The sequence below is a fragment of the Rhinolophus sinicus genome, linkage group LG07 (genome assembly GCF_036562045.2).
Source record: "Rhinolophus sinicus isolate RSC01 linkage group LG07, ASM3656204v1, whole genome shotgun sequence".
In the NCBI taxonomy this organism is placed as follows: domain Eukaryota; kingdom Metazoa; phylum Chordata; class Mammalia; order Chiroptera; family Rhinolophidae; genus Rhinolophus; species Rhinolophus sinicus.
In genome coordinates, this window is record NC_133757.1 from 86,205,094 (window position 1) to 86,227,262 (window position 22,169).

General features: G+C 42.0%; 1 protein-coding gene across 2 annotated transcripts in view; it reads right to left on the bottom strand.

The window, feature by feature from the left end:
- The window catches only part of DOCK5 (dedicator of cytokinesis 5), a 187,581-nt gene that overhangs the window by 44,928 nt on the left and 120,484 nt on the right, over positions 1 to 22,169 (bottom strand). For both annotated transcript variants that reach the window (XM_019714857.2, XM_074338224.1), the window contains 10 exons: positions 18,312 to 18,409; positions 17,984 to 18,073; positions 16,467 to 16,567; positions 14,288 to 14,422; positions 12,305 to 12,416; positions 11,526 to 11,596; positions 10,808 to 10,914; positions 8,804 to 8,940; positions 5,092 to 5,187; positions 1,218 to 1,316 (listed from right to left, as the gene is read on the bottom strand). In XM_019714857.2, coding sequence (XP_019570416.2) covers positions 1,218 to 1,316; positions 5,092 to 5,187; positions 8,804 to 8,940; positions 10,808 to 10,914; positions 11,526 to 11,596; positions 12,305 to 12,416; positions 14,288 to 14,422; positions 16,467 to 16,567; positions 17,984 to 18,073; positions 18,312 to 18,409 — 1,046 coding nt within the window. The remainder of the gene's footprint in view (positions 1 to 1,217; positions 1,317 to 5,091; positions 5,188 to 8,803; positions 8,941 to 10,807; positions 10,915 to 11,525; positions 11,597 to 12,304; positions 12,417 to 14,287; positions 14,423 to 16,466; positions 16,568 to 17,983; positions 18,074 to 18,311; positions 18,410 to 22,169) is intronic.

A 22,169-nucleotide genomic window follows, 5' to 3' on the forward strand; every position in this document is an offset into this window, starting at 1 on the left:
AGCATTTTGAGAGTTTACCCATGGACCAAGTATGAGCACTACTCCTACTAATAGTAATAATAATAAATAGCACTTTCTCTCCAATCCTTGTGCGTTTTGCTATCACAGGACCTCCTAGAAAGGAGGGCGACTGGCAGGAAAGGAGCTGGATATCCTTGGGTGTACTGGTCAGAGACCATCAGTATAAGACAGGCAGCAAGTGGAAAATCTAGAGCATAAAGATGACTGCAATATGCACGGATGATGGGAAGTTACCGAGAGCAAAGGCTGGTGCAACACGGCATCAAATTGCTAATCCGGCTCCACGTCCAGCCCATTGCTTTACAAGATAAGATGACACCTTCAATGATGTTTTAACAGCCACTAAACATTTCCTCAAGGGAAAGGTCCTGGGGAGCAGCTAGAGGCCTAACCTAGCCTCTCAGGCAACCTTCGGTTGTAGGCTTAGTAGTATTGCTGAGAATGATTTTCTTCTTTAAAACAAACGAGAACTGGATACAGAGGGTGCCAGTGTTTTCCTTTCTTAAAATGAATTTAGTACAACTTCCCTTTTAAGAAAGGAAAAACAAAACTGTATTAAAATTACACTGATGGTAACCACTTTGAGCACCTCTTGCAATTGCAGAAGTTAAACGTGACTTGTATTCACCTTTTGCTGTTGGTATGTATTGAGTGTTACCATTCTAATACAGTGTTTTCCTTTCTTAAAATGTGTATACATTTTTTTGGCACCCTCTGTATTTTCAGCTGAAGATAACTTGCAAACTTTATAAGGGGCAGGTATCATCTCTCTTGTCGCCCTTCCCAAGGAATACTGAAAATGGTGACTTCCACCATATCTTAGAAGACTTTGCACACCTCTGCCTCAAAATCCTTGCCGTGGTATGAGTAAGTATAGTCCTAGAAAATCAGACACTATCTGCTTCTGAGAGCAAAAAAGATCTCCCAAATGTTTCTAAATAAGGCCTCTCTACATCCAAGAGACTCGGGGAGTTGAGTGAGGACCCGCTGGCATACATATGGTACTCTTCTTTCAATCTTATCCCAGAGGGAAAATAAGAATCAAATCAACACCTTCCTTTTCATCATCATTGTGGACAGCCACACGGCACTGGAGGTGGACAGGGAGAGATCCCTGGACTCACGATGCTCAGTTTTGTTGTTTTGCTACATAGCATCATTCTTAAGGTTACCAGGACCCAACGAAAACAACTTACAATGATGTCTTGTCTGGTTTTGAAAGTGCTGACATAGACGGTGTAGTGGCTGTCGTCCATTTGCCGCAGGATGGCAATCATGCAAGCAACGAAACTCCCCTGAAGGAGAAAAAAACAACAACCACAAATCCCAAACTCAGACCGACCGATACAACAAGATTTGGGCACCTGTACTTTGCTTTTCCCCACCCAGTTACCTAAGTAGGGACCACACCTAACTGGAAACATTCCAAAGGTTCAAAGGGCACAGGCTTTGCTGTTTCTGCTTAAAAGGACCTCCTTTCAAGTGTGAATTAAGGAATGTGGAGGGAAGGCTTTCCTCATCCCAGGAATGGCTAAGATTTGTGCAATCCTGTACGTCAAGGTACATGGACTTCAAGATCTCAGTTAGATTACTAGTTAAGCTGACACTTGTGGCCTTCGAGTTTCTTGTTGAGACAGAGTTGTAGTGTGGAAAGAAGTTCACGGAAAAATGCCTGAAATATGTAGATCATTGGAGCAAATCTGAGTTTGGAGTAATGCCAGGAGGAAAAAGAGAAGCAGTGAAACTGAGAGTGGAAGAGAGGAAAAGAGGATAGGAAATGAGAGTTTCCTGGTAGAACACTTCAATGTCTTCCCTCCCACTCTAGAAGTCTTTAGCCAGTTGTTTCCAGCATGTTACGCACGTGTAACTGTGGACCTGGGTTGCAGAGACGGACTGAATAATTAGATGATTTAAAGTAATTTCTAGTTTTGAGGTCAAGAATTACATATCCCATGTGCTTTCCCCTCGTTCAACCATATTTGAATTATAGACTTAATATTCTAGCCAGAGGGCAAATATTTAAGGATAAATGTCCTCCTATATTCGTATAGTTATGAAAACGACACCAATTTAAATTAATTTGTCACAGAAGAGATGAATACACAGTGATTTTGGGGATGGAGGGAATGGCTCCCTAAAACACAACAATAACGAAAGACTACCCATATACACCTCTCTCTAAACGAAAGTCTGTCTTAGTCTTTTTTGTTTTAAAAAGTTTACTTTTCTAATTATAAAGCAATATAAATTTATTGTTTTACACACACACACACACACACACACACACACACAAACGGTGCCAAACAAAAGTATACACATTATAAGAAAGGAAAAAACTATATTATAATTGTAATATTCAATATATACTGTTAACAAAAAATGAATACAAGTCATGTTTGACTTCTGCAATTACAGGAAGTGCTCAAAGTGGTTACTATCAGCGTAATTTTAATACAGCTTTTTCCTTTCTTAAAATGTGTGTACATTTTTTTGACACCCTCTGTATATATATGGTGTGTGCGTATATTTGTGTGTATGTGCATATTTCTCTTTGTGACTGTGTCTTTTTCTCTTTGTATATCTTTCCCTCACTTTTTCCTTCTTATGTTTATCTTTCTCAAGCATTCTCACTGTGCTCTCTTGGTATGTCTATCATTCCATGTATCTCAGCTGTTTCCACACCCATCATTTTGTTTTAACAAAAACAAAGCAGGGGTACTGTCACTTTCACATTCAAATCCTTATTCTTCTCTTCAAACATACTAAGCCAATGTTCCTGAGTTAGTTTAAACAACAAGAGAAATAATGAATAGTTTCACTACTAAAAGAAGCTGAGTAGGTAAATTTAAATTAAGACATCTTGAGAATTATCTGTAAGCCAATACATTATTTCCTAAATGACATAGTTATCAATCTGCCTTTCTTTATATATTCTTTACATACATGGCAGAAATGGCTTAGCAGTAGCAGTTAATATCCAGTATGTGTACCTTTAATAAAGGATCTGAATCCTTTTATAATATCTTTTGGGTCAGCTTGAGTTTTGATCTAGCAGAAAGACAACGTTTTACTTGTAGTCATGTCTCTACATATTTATTTGGATCTATTACCCATATATAAATCTTATGATGGATCTCTTAGGGTTTCTGCCTCTGTCCAGAAGACCCTTCCCTACACATGCACATGGCCTACTCCCTCACCTTTTTCAAATCTTTGTCCAAATTTTGTCTTCTCAGGAAAAACATTCTTAACCACCTTGTTTAAATTTGAACTCTCCCACCCCGATTTCCCTTATCATGCCCATTTTTATCTCTATGGCACTTAGCTCCTTCTAACACTATGCACTTTATTTTTGTTGTTGTTACCATGTTTCCATGAAAATAAGACCTACCCCGAAAATAAGCCCCAGTAAAGATCATCAGCCAGACGGACGCATTTAGTACGTTATGACGATGTTCCGGAAGAGATGACATGACTGTATTTGAATAAATGCAGATTGTTGTACATGAAAAAATCAGACATCCCTTGAAAATACGCCCTAATGTGTCTTTTGGAGCAAAAATTAATGTAAAACCAGGTCTTATTTTCGGGGAAACACGGTATTGCTAGAATGTAAATTTCGCTAAGTTAGTGATTTTTGTCTCTTTTGTCCCCTGATATGTCTCCAGTGCCTAGAATAGTGCTCGCTTACAGTAGTTTCTTAATGCATATTTGTTGAATAAATAAATGTTTTGTTTTGTTTTTTATCTACTATAGCCATCTGGAAACGTTATTTCCTATGTCCAGTAATTAAAATCTAATTGTATCTTTTAATATCACAAGTAAAAGATGCTTCCTTTTCAGGATGATACACCTTGGCTTTCAACAGTAATCTGTGGTCTCAGTCATACTTTTCATCTGACATCTAATAGACACAGAAGATACAGAATAAGAGGCCAGAGCAACCCGGGCATTTCTGAAAGCATGCTAACTACACGGTCTTCAAAACGTTTTTTTCTTAGAACCCAAAGGGCTGGATGGTACCACAAGGCACCAATGTATAAGCCTGTCGAACATCTGTGGAAATACGATGCAGGGGGAACAGAATTTATCAGACTTCCTCTCATGGTGAACATAGGACACAGTTGGAAACATAACGGGGTGAAAGCTGCTTGGGGGCGGGGTTGGTTGCTTGACGACTTGCGTGTGCTCTGCAGCCATCGGGGTTGCCTGGGTGTAAACCCCAATTCAACCCTCTGATAGGTGTGTAACCTCCGCAGGTGTCTTAACCTCTCTCTTTGAACGTTTCCCCATTCAAAAAAATAGAGCTAATGAGAGAACTACCTGACAGGATCGGTGTGAGCTTTCAAAGACATATAAAGTGCTTAAAATAGTTCCTGGCACATACACACACACAAACCAGATCATGACTGTTACCACCACTACAGCTGGAAGTACTAATAGTATTACTATTATCGTTCTAAAGAGGGTAGATCCAGACAGACCGTGCATGTATGGAGAATCAGGACTAAATTATTTGAGATAGTAGAGGAAATGCTGAAGGTAGCCCACCAAGCCCCTCATTTTCTGCTCACCAAGACTCCTATGTTCCTTAAATAGAACATTCAGCAAACATTTCAAGAGTAATAGGTTGAACGGGTACCGAGATATTCGTGTACTAGGGCGCCCACATGTCGCAGTGTGTCTCTGCTGAGCTATGATTCTATCAGGCTTGTGTTTGACGTTCAGTGTGTGCAAAACTCAAGAATGGATCCACATGCCTAACACGGATAGAAGCCTTACGAACGCGCCCCCGTGAGCCTCCCCTACCACCCTGTTGGAGCATCTCCCCTCAAGAGAAAATCAGTGTCAGAATTAAGATCCGTTCACAGTTATAAGCAAAGGTCACCCATCCGGGAGGCCGTCACGTTCTAGACCCCACTCACTGCTGAGGGAGCCATGCTGCACGCTGTGCAGGCACAGACTGTCCACTGGGATGTGACGGGCCCAGGGGATGGGAATCTGGTCCCCAAAGCCTCCCAAGGGGCAGATGGGACACTGAGAAGCAGCTGTGGTGGCAGCGATACTCACGATGTGGGGATCCTGTCGGTTCATCCCGATCACGGTCCGGTTGATCCTTCTCAGCAGCCGTTCCATCACCTGCTGTATGTGCTTCGCCGTGGGGCCCTGGGGGGGGCGAAGCAGAGAGATGGGAACCACGTCTTCTGACTCAGCTGCCCTGCTCTTCAAGAAACCTTGAACAGATGCATTTTTTTCTTTAAATCTCATTCTGGCTCTTCCTTACAAAGCAGTCTCTCATCCGGAAGGGAAACGTAGTTTCACAGAATTATACATCATGTTACTAAGGGATCATTGGAAAATAGTCAGTTGTAACATTTACAAGATGAGTGTGGGGACGCAGGGGAAGAACACCACCCTCATCACCCAGATTGTCCCAGCTCACTGAGAACTCGCTCTGGCCACAGGCTCATCCTAGTTTTGGGGGGGACTCCTGTTAGCATGAGGTACTTGGCCCTAACGCTGAGCAAGTCCAGTTGCCCAGGACAATATGGCACATGCATGGGAAGTGAAAGGCACTGATACAACGTTCTTACCACCTTCTGTGTAGAAAGAAAACAAGACATTCAAGTCAAGGAGACTGTTCTGAACCACTTGTGTTTAAAATCCAGGTGTTGAAGCTCTACCTGCACAGTGATAACATCTGGACGTGGGGCCTTTGGGAGGTAATGAGGTCACGAAGGCAAGGCCTGATGGGATTAGTGTCCTTATAAGAGACCCTAGAGTGCTCAGCCTTTCTCTCACTCTGTGCACACACACCCAGGCCAGGCCATGTGTGAACACAGAGAGAAGGCGACCATCTGTGAACTAGGAGGAGGGCCCTCCCCACAAACCCAACCATGCTGGCAGCTGACCTTGTACTTCCAGCCTCCAGAACTGTGAGAAATAAATTTCTATTGTTTAAGCCACCCAGTCCACGGTATGCAGTTCTGGCAGCTTGAGCTGACTAACATAGGGATTTAACAATTTGACTCTGTCATGTGTGACTTTAAGCAATTATTTAACTTTGTTGAGCTTCTTTCTCAGAGCAGCAAAAAAGAGTTCCCTTATAGGAATTAGTTGGGCTGATGTATATACAACAGTGCTTCATAAATGTTTGTTTTTTCCTTCTTTCCTTTTTTTGTGGTTTGGGGTTACATTCATTCAGCTCAAACATCAACAGTCAACTTGACTCTTCAAAGCCTTTATCCATTCTTGCTTCATGACAGATATTCTGAAACTCCTGGTTACGTGCTTCAAATAAGTAAACCACTGCTGTATGTAGTTTTATTAAAACCTCAAGTATTGTTAGCTTCTCCTCTCTGTCTCCCTCCCTTCTTTCCTTCCTTCCTTGCTTCCCACTTCTCTGAATGGGAGTGATTCCTAAAACCTGCCTCTCCTGGTGATGTTGCTTTTGCCTTCATTTCTCTAACAATTCCATACTGCTCACCTGACCAGGTGCGGAAGTCACGTGCAGGGCCTTGTGTGGAGATATGAAAATGAGTGAAGCATCCTCTGAGCCCTAAGAGAGTCACTGCCCAGCAGGAGAGCTGAGGCATGAATATAATTAAGCCAAACACAAAGATCCCACGAGAACAGCAAGGTGCTTGCTTATCTTGTTCACAGCTGTATTCTTGGACCTATCACAGTGCCCAGGGCATGGGGGCTGCTCAGTAAGTATTTGTGAACCGAATTCATAACTCAAGGTACAAAACGATGATAACAGCCTTAAAAGAGACGAAGGGAACTAGTAGAGCGTGGGATTTTGAGCAGGATTGCACCGGGAACAACTTCATGGAGGTGCTTATTGCAAGTGGGCTTTGAACAATGAGGACAATTAGGAGATTACAGCTGTGAAAAGAGGAGAGAATCCTGGACTATAAAAAAAAAAAAGGCATAGGAATAAATGTCAGTAATTATGGAGCCTAGAATTAACTGAGGAGATGAGATGATACGGGAAAACATGTGAAGTTAGCTTGTATATTTGAAAACGCTTATGGTAAAAAAAAAAAAAAAAAAATTCCATCACCATCAACAAAAAATTATTGAATTTGCTACTTTAACAGAGCTCCAGGATCAATAATTTTGAATGCCTCTGCTTGTTACAAGGAACATTATCAAGAAGACCAAAAAAAAAAATTAAGTCAATTAAATTTCTTAGCACAGGATGTAAATACATTCAAGCCATTTCTGAAGAGTCTTTCTGTGTAGTAAGAGGGTTGGCAGAGATACTATGTATATAAAAACAGGATCAGAAGTGGAAGAGACCTAGGAGGTCATCCAGAACAATTCCTATGTGTTATTGGATGGAAAAGTTATTGGATGGATAAAGAGCTACAGAGTAGTAATACTGGGATGAAAAACCAAATAGCCTGGTTCCTGTATTTCAGATTAATTTAGGATCTGAATTAGCATACATATACTTTCTAGAACACTGTGGCCCTGATTAAACCAGAGTGTCTAAAACATTGTTGCCGACTTTACAGAGCTCGGAGCTTCATTGTAGCATGCTAATCGATGAGTCGTAAGAGGTACTTTTTAAAAATATTATTGTCACTACGACATGATCAATTACATGGATTTATTCATGGTAAAGTCCTTGGTTAGGAATCCAATCCCCAATCACAAAATTCCTTGGGGGAAATTTATTCCATTTTATAATGTGGTTTCTAGAAACACACTTAAGAAAAAAAAGGGGCGGGGGAGATGACCTGTAATTCATATAGATCATTTGTTAAAAATATAATAAATATAGTACAAATAGTAAGGTGGGTTACAGGGGTTATGGGAAGAGACAAGGGCAGATGGGGGGTGGGGTGGGGTGGCGGTAGATAAAGAAAGAAATGGTGTCCTTTTGCAGTTCTGTGGTGGAGGCATGAAATGCCTGCGTAATGAGGAGCAGGAGATGAGGTGGACAGTGGTCAAACTGGGGTAAACCTTGCTACAGATTTAGCTATGGGAAAGGGGACAGTGTTCTTTGCATGTCAGCACAACTGAATCTAAAGATATTGGTAAGAAAAAGGGCAGAGGCAAAACCAGGAATGATCTTCCTGTTCTGTGGGAAATTAAGTGCCATGTAGATGCCGCGTGTGTGTGTGTGTGTGTGTGTGTGTGTGTGTGTGTGTCCATTGCGCTTAACTGAAAAGATTCTGCAAAGTTCTCTAGCCTCTTCAGTGGAAGCTATGCCCTAGGCCTGTGAGGTGTGCTAGGTCCAGGACATGGTAAATACAGGGAGAGTCAGTCCCATGTCTGCAGTGGACATAGGTACTTAGGTCACAGAGAAGAGGCCAGATGAGAAAATATATAATTTGCAGGAGGCGCTGAAGGATCGGTGTCAGAGAGAAAATAAAAACGAGAATTTCTAAGAGGCTCAGGCATATCTGCAATAGTGTTGTCAGGAACCAGAGGTGAAAGAGGCTCAAGGCTTCTGCACAGAAAGAAAATGTCTAAACAGGGTTCTGGTTCTGAAGAGTCCTCACAGGGCTCTCCGTGATGGCAAGCCAGGAAAATCAGCCAGGAGCAGGCCCCAGCAGTCAGCAGACCTCTCCTGGACCTCGATTTGCAGAGCAGGCTCTAGCAAAGAGAAGCCTCTCTAATCATCTCTAAAATGGGTGCAGCCTGCCTAGGTACCCAGGTTCTAAACTGCCTGGGCCGAGCCCTGAGACCAGGAAGGCCGTGGGATCTGTTGTCCTCAGCAGCAGGGCCAGTGTGTGCTATGATCTGCATGAGTGACAATTTGACTCACCACATCCTTCCGGTCCAGCACTTCCAGGATGTGGCTCAGAAGCTGCGAGCTTGCCTCATGGTCAGGCTTGCTGGAGCTGTCATCTAACTGGCCGCTGAGCTGGTCTATTAGCAGTGGCAGGAGCACATCTCTGCACTCTGAGAGAGAAAAAAAAGGCAGCTCACTAGTTGCACAACCACCTCCCGAACTGCCGGCCCCTTCCTGCAAGCCTCTCTCCGATCATCCCCACACCCCCCAGCTCTGGACCCCCCTCAGCCGGGCAGGGCGCCCTCCAGGCCCTGAGGCAGACGTGAGTTCAGGCATGGAACTTCAGCCCTGTAACTGGATTTTTAAAACTAAGAAAATTACACTTATCAGAAAGGTACTTGCATTCTTAGCAAAATGTCTGAAGTATTTAACAATTTCTTCAGCTTAAAAAGAAAAAGCCAACTTGATACTTGAAAGCAAAGTCATAGGAAACGAATAAACAAAAGCAAGTTGTACACTTAAACATCTTTTTAAAAACATTTTTTTTTTTCTGTCTAATGGAGAAAATTTACTCGAAGATTCCTATAAATATCGAGCTTCATGAGTGCATTTTAATGTGCGTCTGTCCATGTTTTTGCAGGCACATGCACTTCACAAAGTAAAATCCATGTCTTCCTTTTGGGATCTTCACTATTATAAAACATTATTATAATGAGTCCGGATATTCTGGACACTAACAGAAATGATTGCTAACAGTGAGAGGACGTCCTCTAATGGGAACTATCAAGTGCATGCTTTCTCTTGGGTGCAAACACCCCATCTTTACCATCTCATTTTTCCTTTCTGCATCCTTAGAGGCAGAGATTACCAGAACATATTAGGATGTTTAGTAATAATACATTTTTCACTTCAGAGTACTCACTCACTTTCTACACTACTTCCAACTGGGTCCTTGTAACAGTTAAAATTTCTAGGCACCCGCTCATAGGGTCACAAAATATCAGAGCCAAAAGAGGCTTCTAACTTGATCGAGTTCAAGTCCTTCCTTCCTTCTACAGAAATGAAGGTGAAATTTAGAGAAGGCGCTCACATGGCCAAAGTTACACGACCAGCCAGAGGCAAGGCTGAGAGGGTTTTCCCACCAACAACGCACTCACCTTGCCTATTTCTGAGGAGTCCTCTGGTCCTCAGACACCCCTAGGCAATCTAAATAACATGAGGTCACCCTATGGGGCATCCTGACCTGGTGAAAGCTTCAAAAGAACTTCCCACAGCTGCCCTCCTCTAGCCCGTCTCGGGTTTACTGGGGGTAAGACCAGGTATTAGACCTCTTCCCCACTTCAGCTTTGGGACAGGAGCACAGGGGGGCAGACTTAGGGGCTACATGTTTGACTCGCATTACAAAACGAGTCGTATTTTCTCAGTATAAGCGTTTTCACCTCTCTATGCTCTCCTCCCCTCCCAGCAGTACGCTAACTAATCTTCACACTGCCCCCACCCCCAAACCCTCTGATTTACAGTGTTTGCCAATTTCCATGGTGTAAATGCTTCTACGCTGGTCAATTTTCAGCCACTCATGCAATAATGATTGAGCACAGAGTTCAGAAAAGATGCTCGTGACCAGCTGTCCCGGGCAGATTCAGGTGGCATCCAGCACAGACTACAGCACTGGCCCCTGTCCCCTGGTTTTTGAGGTTATACTAAGTATAGGTCAAAGAAGACACATTTATCTAAGAGGACCATCTTTCCTGCTTGTCTATCACTTTCTGGGGTTCCTAGTTTGCGGACAAAGCTCTCTAATGAATGAAACACTGGATTGTTCTAATTAAAGATTCAAGAACACATGATTTTGCTCTTTTAGGAACTATTGGAAATATTGAACTGACTTCCCCTTCTCCTTAAAGCTGGTTTCCCAGGAGGTCCTTAAATACCAACAAACACCCAGCAAGGACACTGACATTAAAAAAAGGGCAAGTGTTGGCTGAAGAAGAAGCAAGAGGGGAATTTCAGTAGGTTGCCGTTTTGGTGGAAACTTACCCGATTGCTGAAAAAGATTGCTCTCTACTATCTTGGTCATGCAGTTAAGTTTCTGGTGAACTAACTGGTTGTCAGGAATGCTCTGAATGAATTTGCAGAAGAGCTCGCTGGAAGAGACACCCCAGTGGTTAGTGTTTTCATTCTGCCACGTTGAAGGTATCATTACACTATTATTTCCTCTCTGCTCTGAGATCATGGCATGGCATGGTTTACCTGCAAATCTCTCCCAAATGACCTGACAGCCTGTCTCTAGGAAGCAGAGACTGTATTCTATGCTTACTATAGGGCTCAACCTTACAGCTGACTCTGCTTAAGCTGCCAAAGCACACACAAGGTCCATCACTGCCTTCCAGACCTGCCTTAACACCCAACTTCTGCAGAAGCCTTTTCTGGTTAACCACACCCCAGTGCCGATCACCATCTGACTTTGCATTCCTGGGATAGTTAGGTACAGGGCTGGAAGTATATCATTATGTACTTTCTCTGTAGTTAATTTTATGTCTGCGCGTGTTGCTTCCCCGGAGAAAGTGCAAACCTCTTCAGAAGCAGGCTTTGTGTCTTCTTTTGTATCTTCCCCCAGAACTGAGTGCAAACAGGTGTGCAGTTAACACATGTTAGAAGAATGAGAGCATGAGCAGCAGCCCAGGCCCCAGCCAAGCAGGGGAGCTGCTTTTCTGTTAAAGTCAAGGAACAATTTTCTTTTTTTTTTGCTATTTACCTGAGTTCAGTAGGATCAAATACAAGTTTGACATCATTAATTATGTGAGGAAGGTACTTCAAAGCTGCCCCCTGTAAGAAAAACAGCAAAGGTGGATTCAATTGCCAAGCGGGACAAATACAGAATTAACTGCTCGATTCCAGGAAAAAAAGGCTTGGATCTTAAACAAGGAACTGGGCAGGGAGGTTCTCGCAGTGAAGAGGAAAGCTGCTATTATAATACGCAATCTCCTGAGATCTTTTTCCTAAAATGTCGGGAGACACAGCTTTCTCTCTTCACTAGCAACAGGCACTGCACACTTGGAATTCGTTTTGCCATCTAAGGAGGTAGTTAAAATCTTGACGTCTCCCTCACAACATTGCCATAAAGAACAAAAAAATGAATAATAAAGTTCAAATTTGAGTGTTCAGAGCTTGTGTATTTTCCATTTAAAATGACAGTGATAATAATGCAGAGGATGGTGACTGGGCTTCTGGGAAGAATGGGAGAACTAAGAATAAAAAACCTGCGGGCTGAATTCACAGGGGCCACAAAAGCCATTCAATGGATGTCTAAAATGGTAGCTTGTCTTTGGCAAACTGACGTTTAAGAATACAAAAGTACATGAAAGGTAAAACATGGGTTTTTCCCCTGTATTTTCTGTAAGTCATACTAAAATTCACAAGCTTCCCATGAATACCGATTTAGTTTGTTTCTCTCCCACCATGACCTGTTCTAGGTTGTCCCAGGACATCCTGACCAAAAGCATTAAAATTTACCCATGATGATGCCAGGCTAACCTTGATCTTGACAGCTTCCTCCAGAGGCCTGTCCATGAGGATATTGAAAGAGAGAAATAACTGGCGGATTGAATTATTAAATTCATCTCCATCATCACTTTGGCCATAAAACCTTAATAGGAAACAGAGAAAGGCAGTCAGATCGTCCACCTTTAAAAAGAGACTTTCATGTCGATTTAAACAATGCTAGAGGCCCACGCCTCACAGGTCACCCCTATGCATCATGCAGAGAACTCACAGGGTACGCTAAGATAGTTTCAGGGAGAAGCCCAGTGAGCTGAGAAGATACCCCTACTTGGATATCACCAGTGATTTGTACGTAACGTCCTACCACAGAGCTCTCCGACTGGTCCATTATGATTAGCCACTTGGGAAGGGTTCCGCTGGAGCTACCTGACGGCCACAGCCTTGCTGATGTCCTCCAGGTTAATGGTCTATGGGCATTTCCGGCTTGGAGGGAGAACCGCAGGAAGCTGTTCTGCCTGACCTAGCAGAGGAGCCCTGTATGCTTGCCTGCCTTCCCCAGTTCATTGGCAGAAATGTCCAATAAGCGAGGGACAGGCCCCAGCTAATTTCCCTGACATATCACACCTGCCACATTCTATCCTCCGGCATCTCTCCTTCTCTTCTCCCTCATTCCCCTTTTCTGTGTCACTCTAATCATTTGTCTCATCTAATCAAGCTCTAATCATTCCAATGGAAGTTTCAGACAATAGGGAGAAAAGCTCGACCCAGAAACATTCTGAACCCAACCCGGTTTGCAAGTCCAGTTAGTGTTACTCTACCCATTGAACTGGCAACGCTGGGGCTGACCTGCTCTACGAGTGGGGCCCTCCCAGGATACACGACACCTTACTCTCCACTGACTTGTGCTTGTTTTGGTTAAAGTACTCTGTTTGTCTTCAAGATTTGTCCATCGACTGAAAAGTTGTTTTTTTCTCCTAAATAGGTATTACTGGACAAATGTGACATTTTCTTCCTTTTTGCTTTTTATTCATAGTGAAAAATTTCAGTCCCTATGAATTTATACTCCTATTTTAATCTTTCGCAAATGGATGGATAGGTAAAGATAGTGTGTATTGCATTGTGACAGTGAGTACAAATATTTTCTAAAAATTTAATCAATCGTTTCAATTTTTTCTTTTGTAAATATCTGGTTTTGCTTTCTAGTGTAAAAATCATTCTTTTCTTGATTTTTAAGAACCTTTAATTAGCAAAGCCATTAATTTTGACCTCTACTTTATGTTACAAGCTTTTCGTTCAGGTTGTTTGCCTTTAACTTTGTTTATAGATTTTAAATATACACATTAAAAAAATACACATGCTCGAACCTATAGACCTTTTCCTTCTGCCTTAATTAAATTATAAATATATTTTTAACAATTTGGATACCCAGTTATTACTGAAGGGTTGGGATGGCACTGGAGTTGTGAGCATTCCCACAAAAGGCACTTCCTCTTTCATGATTTCTTCTCTTTCGATGAAGCTGTTACTCTAGGAATCCAAACTGGGAATTATCCTATCTCTATGGCTTAGTTTTACCAGGCACCTAAGCATGAAGTCCACAAAGAAACACACACCTCAGGAAACACCTCCCCAAACAATTGCCACCGTTCTCCCTCTGCCAACAACAGCTCATGAGCCCATGTTGTCATGAAGCCCCTTGCTGTATGAAATACCATCTTGCCACAGAAACCTGCCTCCCTAGAGCTTCTGTCACCAGCCAAGGCTTCCAGCAAGCTGCACGTTTTAGCCACCAGCATCCCCACGTCCTTCTGTCTTCACTGCCCTAGAAATTCTGCTGACCCAAAATGACCTTCTCTAATGGTTTCACAATCCACCTCCATCTTTAGTCCCAAAGTTCTAAAATGCGGCAACTCCATGACCCAAGAGCTCACAGAGCTGAACATGAGCATGAGGATTAAGGAAAACTACGTGAAGAGAGAATGGACAGTGTCAGCATCTTACCACAGTGACCATTACCTCAAGTAGAGCACTCTCGACTGGATGATGAATCTAAACAAGTACTTTAAGGCTTTCAAAGCCACAAAAAGCAATTCTGTCTTGCTGGAGTCACCTGCATTAGCCACATAAAAGTTCAGTACCTTGGAGAGTTTCCTTAAAAGGGTGAGAAAGAAAAAGAAAGGTCAATGGGGGCAAAGTGGTACTAAGAAGTGTGGGGTATGCTATTTAACCTGGCATACTGGGGAAGGAGAAGTCACGACGATAATTAGCTCTGCTAGACTATGTCCTGAAGAGGGAAATTCACTTCTTTGCAATTTAGTGTCCTCACTGCGGTCTAGATTGGGTGCTTCCCTTCTGCTTGGAAGTGGAATGTTTTCTTTCCCTTTGTAGGATTTTAAGACAGGATGAAGAAACGAAAGAGTTAAAGAGATTCAAAGCCTGAAGACATTTTAATCTCTGGTATGTTATACAGACACCTTTAGATGTTCCTTGTAAGAGAGAGATGGCCTGTCTGAGGTAGTCACCTTAAAAGAAATGTAATTCCCTCCAATCTGCCCAAACCCTTTGGCATCGATAAATATGAAGCCAGACGGATGGGAAGAGGAGCTCAGTCTAACTAGAACACCCATGGTTCTAAGCTCCCAACAGATCACTCTGTTCTGAGATTGCACATTGCTTTTTTTAGACTTTCCAGTCTTCGGACTCGGCATTGTTTTCATGTTGTGTTAACTCACACTTTTGTGGGCCATGATATTTTCAACTTTCCTTCTGGGAACTCTGAGTTTTCTAAGAAAATCCACAGGAGACATGTAGAACCGACCAAGTTCAGGTTACTACCACCTAGAGTGTTGCATCCAGCTCTGTGTCATGAAGATCCAGAGAACGGATTTCCTCACCTGTGGCTGCTACACGCTTGGAAAGTGAGGCCACTGGTCAGAAAGAACCCTGTCACTGGTATCTGCTGCTTCCCTCAGTCCGGTGGGCATGACATCCCTTGTGTTAGTTGGTGATTACGCTACAGGACACCCCTTTTATGTCACTTACATTTTATTACATTTCTGGAAATTTATGCAAATAAAACCAAGAACTTTCTGGTTTAGTTCAGAAAGGGACACAAGGGACCAATGATCTGACCTGACAGATCAGGCCAGCAGCTACCCTGATAGATCAGCCGGCAGCCATCGGCATGAGTTGGCAGAAGCAACTCTCAAAAAGATCGTTGCCAGACCCAACTGCACTCCTGTCACTGTTGATCACATTGCTCTGTAAATCACTGGAATGCAGAGGGCTGGGGTGACAGGCCACATACATTGCCATAGCAAGGTGAGGACTCCAGGGAGAAGGGCAGAGTGAAGAAGTTGCTTTACTTAGGGCTCATAAACCAAAGCCAGAAAGAAGCCTGCACTATGGAAAAGGGAGAGACCATTCCCTCTTATGCAAAAGAAAGAAAAATGAAATCCTCTCATATCCTGTAGGTAATAAATTCTACACAGCACTGGTGGGGTAGGGTTGAGGGCCTGACCTGCTGGTCTATCAGATGCTGTTTTGCTTAATCCACCGTTTGATCCCGTTGGGGCCTGAGGTTCATCTCGTTGACACCCAGTTTCAAAGATCCTGAGTATGCTCACCTGTCCTGGCTTCTGCCCCTAGTGGCTTCAACTCCTCACCTACCATGTTTCCCCGAAAATAAGAGCGAGCTGGACAGTCAGCTCTAATATGTCTTTTAGAGCAAAAATTAATATAAGACCTGGTCTTACTTTACTGTAATATAAGACCAAGTAGAATAGAATAGAATAGAATAGAATAGAATAGAATAGAATAGAATAGAATAGAATAGAATAGAATAGAAATAATATAAGACCAGGTCTCATATTAATTTTTGCTCCAAAAGATGCATTAGAGCTGATTGTCCAGCTAGGTCTTATTTTCGGGGAAACAGGGTGTATGTTCTGGATTCTTCAAGAAATAGAGCCTTATCTCCTTTCTCACTTCCCAGAAGGCAGGGCCTGGACTTCTCACCTTTTGCAGGGTTAGAATACTTAGACAGCTCCCTCTTTCCACCAGGAAGCTTCAAACAAGGTTCGGCCCTTCCAGACATGTTTACTCAGCCTCTGACCCTCTCGTTTGTCAACAATGCAGGTCTAAGAGTGCAAACCCAATAACCCACCAACAGGTAGCTCCCTTGAATCATACTTACACATAGGCCAAAGTGGCACTGAAGTGCTTGTTAATGTAGGTTTCCAGGACAGGATTAAAATGCTGGAACTTGATGTCTCCTATCAGTGAAATAATAAATACCTGCCAAAGGTGAAACATATAAATAACAGCACGGTACCAGCCCTAGGTAGTCAACAAACTAGATTTTAACATCTGGGTGCTGTCTTTTCCTCCCTGATCATGTTTGTAGCATTCTCACTTTACTATTCCAGAGCGGAAGTCAAGTCTTGGGGTTTCTTTGGATTTAACATGAATAGAAAGACCGTTATGGGTCACGCACTGTGCTACGAGCTGTGAGAAACCACTACACGCATGCAGGCCTGGCCTCAGGGAGCTTACTGTCTCAAAGAGAGTGCAGTGCACAAGTATCAGAGGTCAGGGAAGATAGTGGGACAGGAGGGAGGAGGATATGGGCAGGCGTTTCCAGTGGGAAGAATTCACTAAACCAGAGATGCAGCTAATGAAATAGTCCATAACTCTTGGCTCCTGAGTGCAGTGTGGGCACCCCCGATAACTGAACTTCCCTAGACTTTTACCTTCCAATTTTCCCCTCAGATCACTACCAGGAGTAAAATCTACAAATAACCCCTTTGCACCTACTCATGATGGAAGAGTACAAAAAAACAGCACCTGGTACTTTCACATATGCCCAGCTGCTCTGTCCCACAGGAATCTGTCTCCGGTCCGTTCCCCAGAGCTCAGCACCAAGTCTCTCTTTTCCATAAACCTGACCAGGTGTGACCTCAGCTGGAGGCATTTCCTCTCTTGAGCTTACATCCTTACCTTCAACGTCGTCCTGACTACTGCTTGAATTTACCAATTTCTCCAAGCTGGTGAATGACTTAAAGCTGCAATTTACCTTCCTCCTTTGCGGAAACATTCAGGTAAAATTCTGCACTGAACCTACACCCTAACCGTGAGAAAATGATGCTTGGCTTGGATATGTCAGCTTCTTCCACTCCACTGTTTTTTCTGGCCTCCCCAGATCTCCTCTCCTTGTCTAGGTTTCAGTTGTTAAAATGGGTTGTATGTTTAAGTATTTTGTATGACAAATTTGTCTTCAGGGTTGTATAAAGTACATAAAAAGACTAAGACTCATTTCTGACATGGAAAGTCAGTCTCCCTTGCGTGAACACCCTAGTACATAATATACAACAAGCTACAATCATCGTTGTTAATGGTTTCTCCAGGCTTTGTGACTAGACAATTTTAAAGTGAGTAAAGTGATTCCTGATTTCTAATGTAACATAACCTTGTTTTCCCTAATGAGAAAGAGCATGCACATCAAAATTGAGATCTAACAGGATACAGAAAAAAGAAAGGCTTGCAGTATAAATCAATGTTTCAAATTTTACTTCCAGAAATTTAGCCTTAAGAAATAATCAAGAGAGACGTATGCATGCAGGAGGCTGTTTGTCACAATTCTTTCTAACAGTAAAATATTGAAAATTACACAGTTGTGCGAATAAACACTAGTTAGTATTTTTAACTGCTTACCAGTGCATCAAACACAAGGAAGTCATACGTTTCATTGTCTGACATTTCCATCATTATGTTAAAAAGTGCATCTAGTGTATCCTGCAAAAACTGAAGAAAGAAAAACACAGACGTTATTTGGTGCTTTGAGTTCAGTGTCATACTGAAGAAATTCGGGGAATAATTAGGGTTCAATAGAATAGGTTTTAAAAATAGCATTTCCTTAAAAATTGCACACTTGCTTCCCAATGTCGATAACAAGCTTTATATTTACAGTGATAGATGTAATTTAAAATGTTGAAGTAATGACATAGTGGGTATATTTCTGAGCACGAACATATATACATACCTTAACAATCTCTCCTCCATCTACCTCCATTAACTTCTTTAAGTTGTGTTTAATGTTCTGGGAGTTCGAACGCCAATTTAACAATCCTAACAGGTCAACTAGGAGAAACGACCACAAACCACAAACATTAGACACCAATTATAAAAAGCAAACCAAACAGAACTCTCTAGAAAAGATAATGCTTTCAATGGTGGCCAATCCATCACGTAGTCTTTTAATTGACTGTATCCTATCTACATCAGAGAAAAACCTTGTGGTCTTTCATTTTCCAAAGAGAAAAAAAATTAACCACTAACGTTCGAGTACATAAAATAATATGTGAAAGGAACTCACATTTTTCAAATAATGACATCATAGCCATATAGTTAAAACCTAAAGACACGTAAGTAAACTTCCTCCCTTTAATTTGCTGCTTTGCTTGATTTATCCCTTGTCACTATGTGCATCTCGGTGGTTGCAAAGGAAAAAGGCAACTTATACGAGTATACGTGCACTAATTCCTTTAAACTTCACATCCACACTGTAGAGCAGATTTTATTTTTTCCATTTTTGAAATGAGGAAACTGAGGCTTCATGAAATTAAATTCCTTGCCTTAGGTCACACAACTGCCAGGGAGTGGTAGGAATGGAATTTAATTAGACATTTCCCTAATTCCAAACAGCCATGTCCTTACTCTGTATTATACTACCTCCCCAGCGTTCTTCAAAGATACAAACAGACAAGCAAATCAGATAAGTTGCTATTTCAAAGGAAGGCATGGCCCTTAGGGTAAGGCTGGGATAAAAATCTTGAGGTTTGTTTTTTTTTTTGGATTTAAAGCGCATAATGTTGAATCTTTAAGCCACTTATAACTTTAATGAATGTTGAGCTACTAAAGTGTCACAGAAAAATAGAACAGGCATTTGGATGGTTACTATTTTATCATTTTGTTTAGTGTATCAAGGTACTACTACTATTTACAGAGCTTTATGTAGTAAAAGCAGCCATACATACTTTTTAATCAACGGACTTCTTGAAATACATGTAAGTAGCTGAAAACATGTACTGTCCATTAGAATAGTCAATTTGCTTCACAGGTGTGTTTGTTTTATTGGCTTGCATTTAGTCCCTGGAAAGTCTCCAAAAGCTGGTGCTGGAGATTCCTAACTGTTAACAGAATAAAGTCCCAGTACCACTTCTAGATGGCAGGAAGGCCCCGCTATGTTCTCCTGCCGGCCCCATTGCCCACCATTCTTTTTACCTCTCAGCAGTCAGACAGATCAACTCATTGCCCTCCAAACTATGGCATGCTCTGGAATAGCTCCATGTCTTTGCATGTATTCTTCCTTTTGTCTGAACTGCTAATACGATGTATTTAATAAGCTCTACTTACATCTCATGACCCATCTCAAACTTTATTCCCTCTGGGAAGACTTACCCAATCACTCTCTGCTATCTGCATTGCTTCCTACATGTACATGTATGTGTACATAGACATACACACATACACACACACATATACATAATACCGTGTTTCCCCCAAAATAAGACCTAGCCGGACAATCAGCTCTAATGTGTCTTTTGGAGCAAAAATTAATATAAGACCCGGTATTATATTATATTATATTATATTATATTATATTATATTATATTATATTTTACCTAGTCTTATATTATAGTAAAATAAGACCAGGTCTTACATTAATTTTTGCTCCAAAAGGTGCATTAGAGCTGCTTGTCCAGCTAGGTCTTATTTTCGGGGAAACACGGTACACATACAGATACACACACACACACACACATACAAATAATAAAGACACACTACGTATCTCTGGCCACTTGAGGGCAGGAACCACACTGCATCCATTGTTATACCCACCACACTGCTAGGCACCTAGGAGGTGCTTAATACGTGTTTGATGAAAGAATGAATGAATTAGATGAATGGATGGGTGGAAAGAACTGGTAACCCTGAGGAAGCTGGTCATATGCTCAATACAATTCTTCAATTCATTCATTCACTCACTCATGCATTCACTCAGCATTGAACAGGCATGATGCTAGGTCTATCCATGAGGCACTGTCCACTTTCCTCCTCCCATCTCCTATTTCTGCCACAGGCTAAAAATACTGCTCCATTCCTTCCTTCACTTCCCTCACTGCTGCCTGAGGAAAAGGATTTAGATACTTCAGCAGGGTGAAGAGTCACACAGCAGCTTTAAGCATTTGCCAAGAACCCATCCATGAGCCCAGAGGTTTACTCCTTGACGAGGTTTGCATGCCACGTCATGGCTCGTACCCAGAATACATTTGGCATCTGGTGAATCATAAGGTCTTAAGGCTAGAAACATGGCGGCACAGTGCTATGGAAAGAGCCCAAGACTCGAGACTGTGTTTCTGAGATCCATACAGGCAGGGGCATATAGCTTTAGTGAATTTTCACAGCTGCACAGTCTCTTTCCCATTGTATGAATGGACCGTAAATGTGTATCCATTCTACTGTAGAAACACATTTCCACTTTTATGCTATCACAAACAATTCTGCTATGAACATTTGCATATGTCTTCTGGTGTCCAGGTACAGCACTTTCTTGGAGTACAGAGCTAGAGTAGAATTTCTGGACCATCAGGAACGATCATCTTCAGTCCCATTAGATATTACCCAAACGTTTCCCAAAGTTGTCCCAATTTATATCCCGATCAGAAGTGTGTAAGAATTCAGGATACTCTGAATGACAATCCCCAAATTGAGGGTAGTGAATACCTTTGAAAAAGGATTAGGCACCGTAACATTTTAATAAGAAAAGAAAGACAAAGAAAAAAACGTACGCTTTTTAACTATGTATCTATTTTCAGAGCCAAGATCACCACTCGTGAGCTTAGGCAAAACACAGAAGGTGCCAGCAAAATGTATACACAATTTAAGAAAGGAAAGCTGTATTAAAATTGTAATACTTGATATATACCGATAACAAAAGATGAATACAAGTCACATTTGACTTCTGCAATTACAAGAGGTGCTCAAAGTGGTTACCATCAGCGTCCAGACACTTCGGATTACAGCAAACTACTGCTTGAGCCACGTTGACCAAAACGTCCACTTGTATACCTTTTTTTGGCACCCCCAATATTTTACCTCAATTTTCTGATCAGTAAAGTGAGGTTAATAATGGCAGTACTGGAGTCTTGGTGTGCTAGGGTGTAGGATGACCATGAATGACCTGGCACAGGCCCCTCATCTGCAGGAACTTGAACTCCCCTGTCCTTTTCCTGGAACACAAATCTATCCTCACCGTCCATGCGGGCCCCGCAACACATGATCCCATATAAATTGGTCTGTTCCAGTTTTGAAAAAAATTAATAAAATAAATAAAGAGTCCACAAGCTCTGTCTGTAACAAGAGCCAGTGGCTTTTCGCCTTTTGAGTCTGAATCGCCCTCTTCAGGCTAAGGAGGAAAACCTTTGATCACAGCCTCTGTGTGAAAGGAGAACGGCTACCCTCTTGATTGGGAAATGCCCTCCGAGTCTGAAGGCTTATTAATAGTCTCCAGCTTCTTCTTCCTCAGAATCAACTACCTTGGTTCTTTATCATTTCCATCACATTAGAATAAAGCGAACCCATGAGCAACCCACAGTTATTATCTGTCCCTAGGCGGGCCCTGTTTTCTCAGACGCTCATGACGTCCTGCTGCTCTCAGCTTTCCCACATCTGGTCCCTCCTCCTATGTCTGTCCATGCTGACAGCAGATCACCCCTCTCTGGTTTAGATGTGTTGGCCTACTTAAACCTTCTTTGGGAGAGGATGTCGTTTAAGACATTTATTTATTTATTTATTTATTTATTTATTTATTTATTTATTTATTTATTTTGGTATGTTG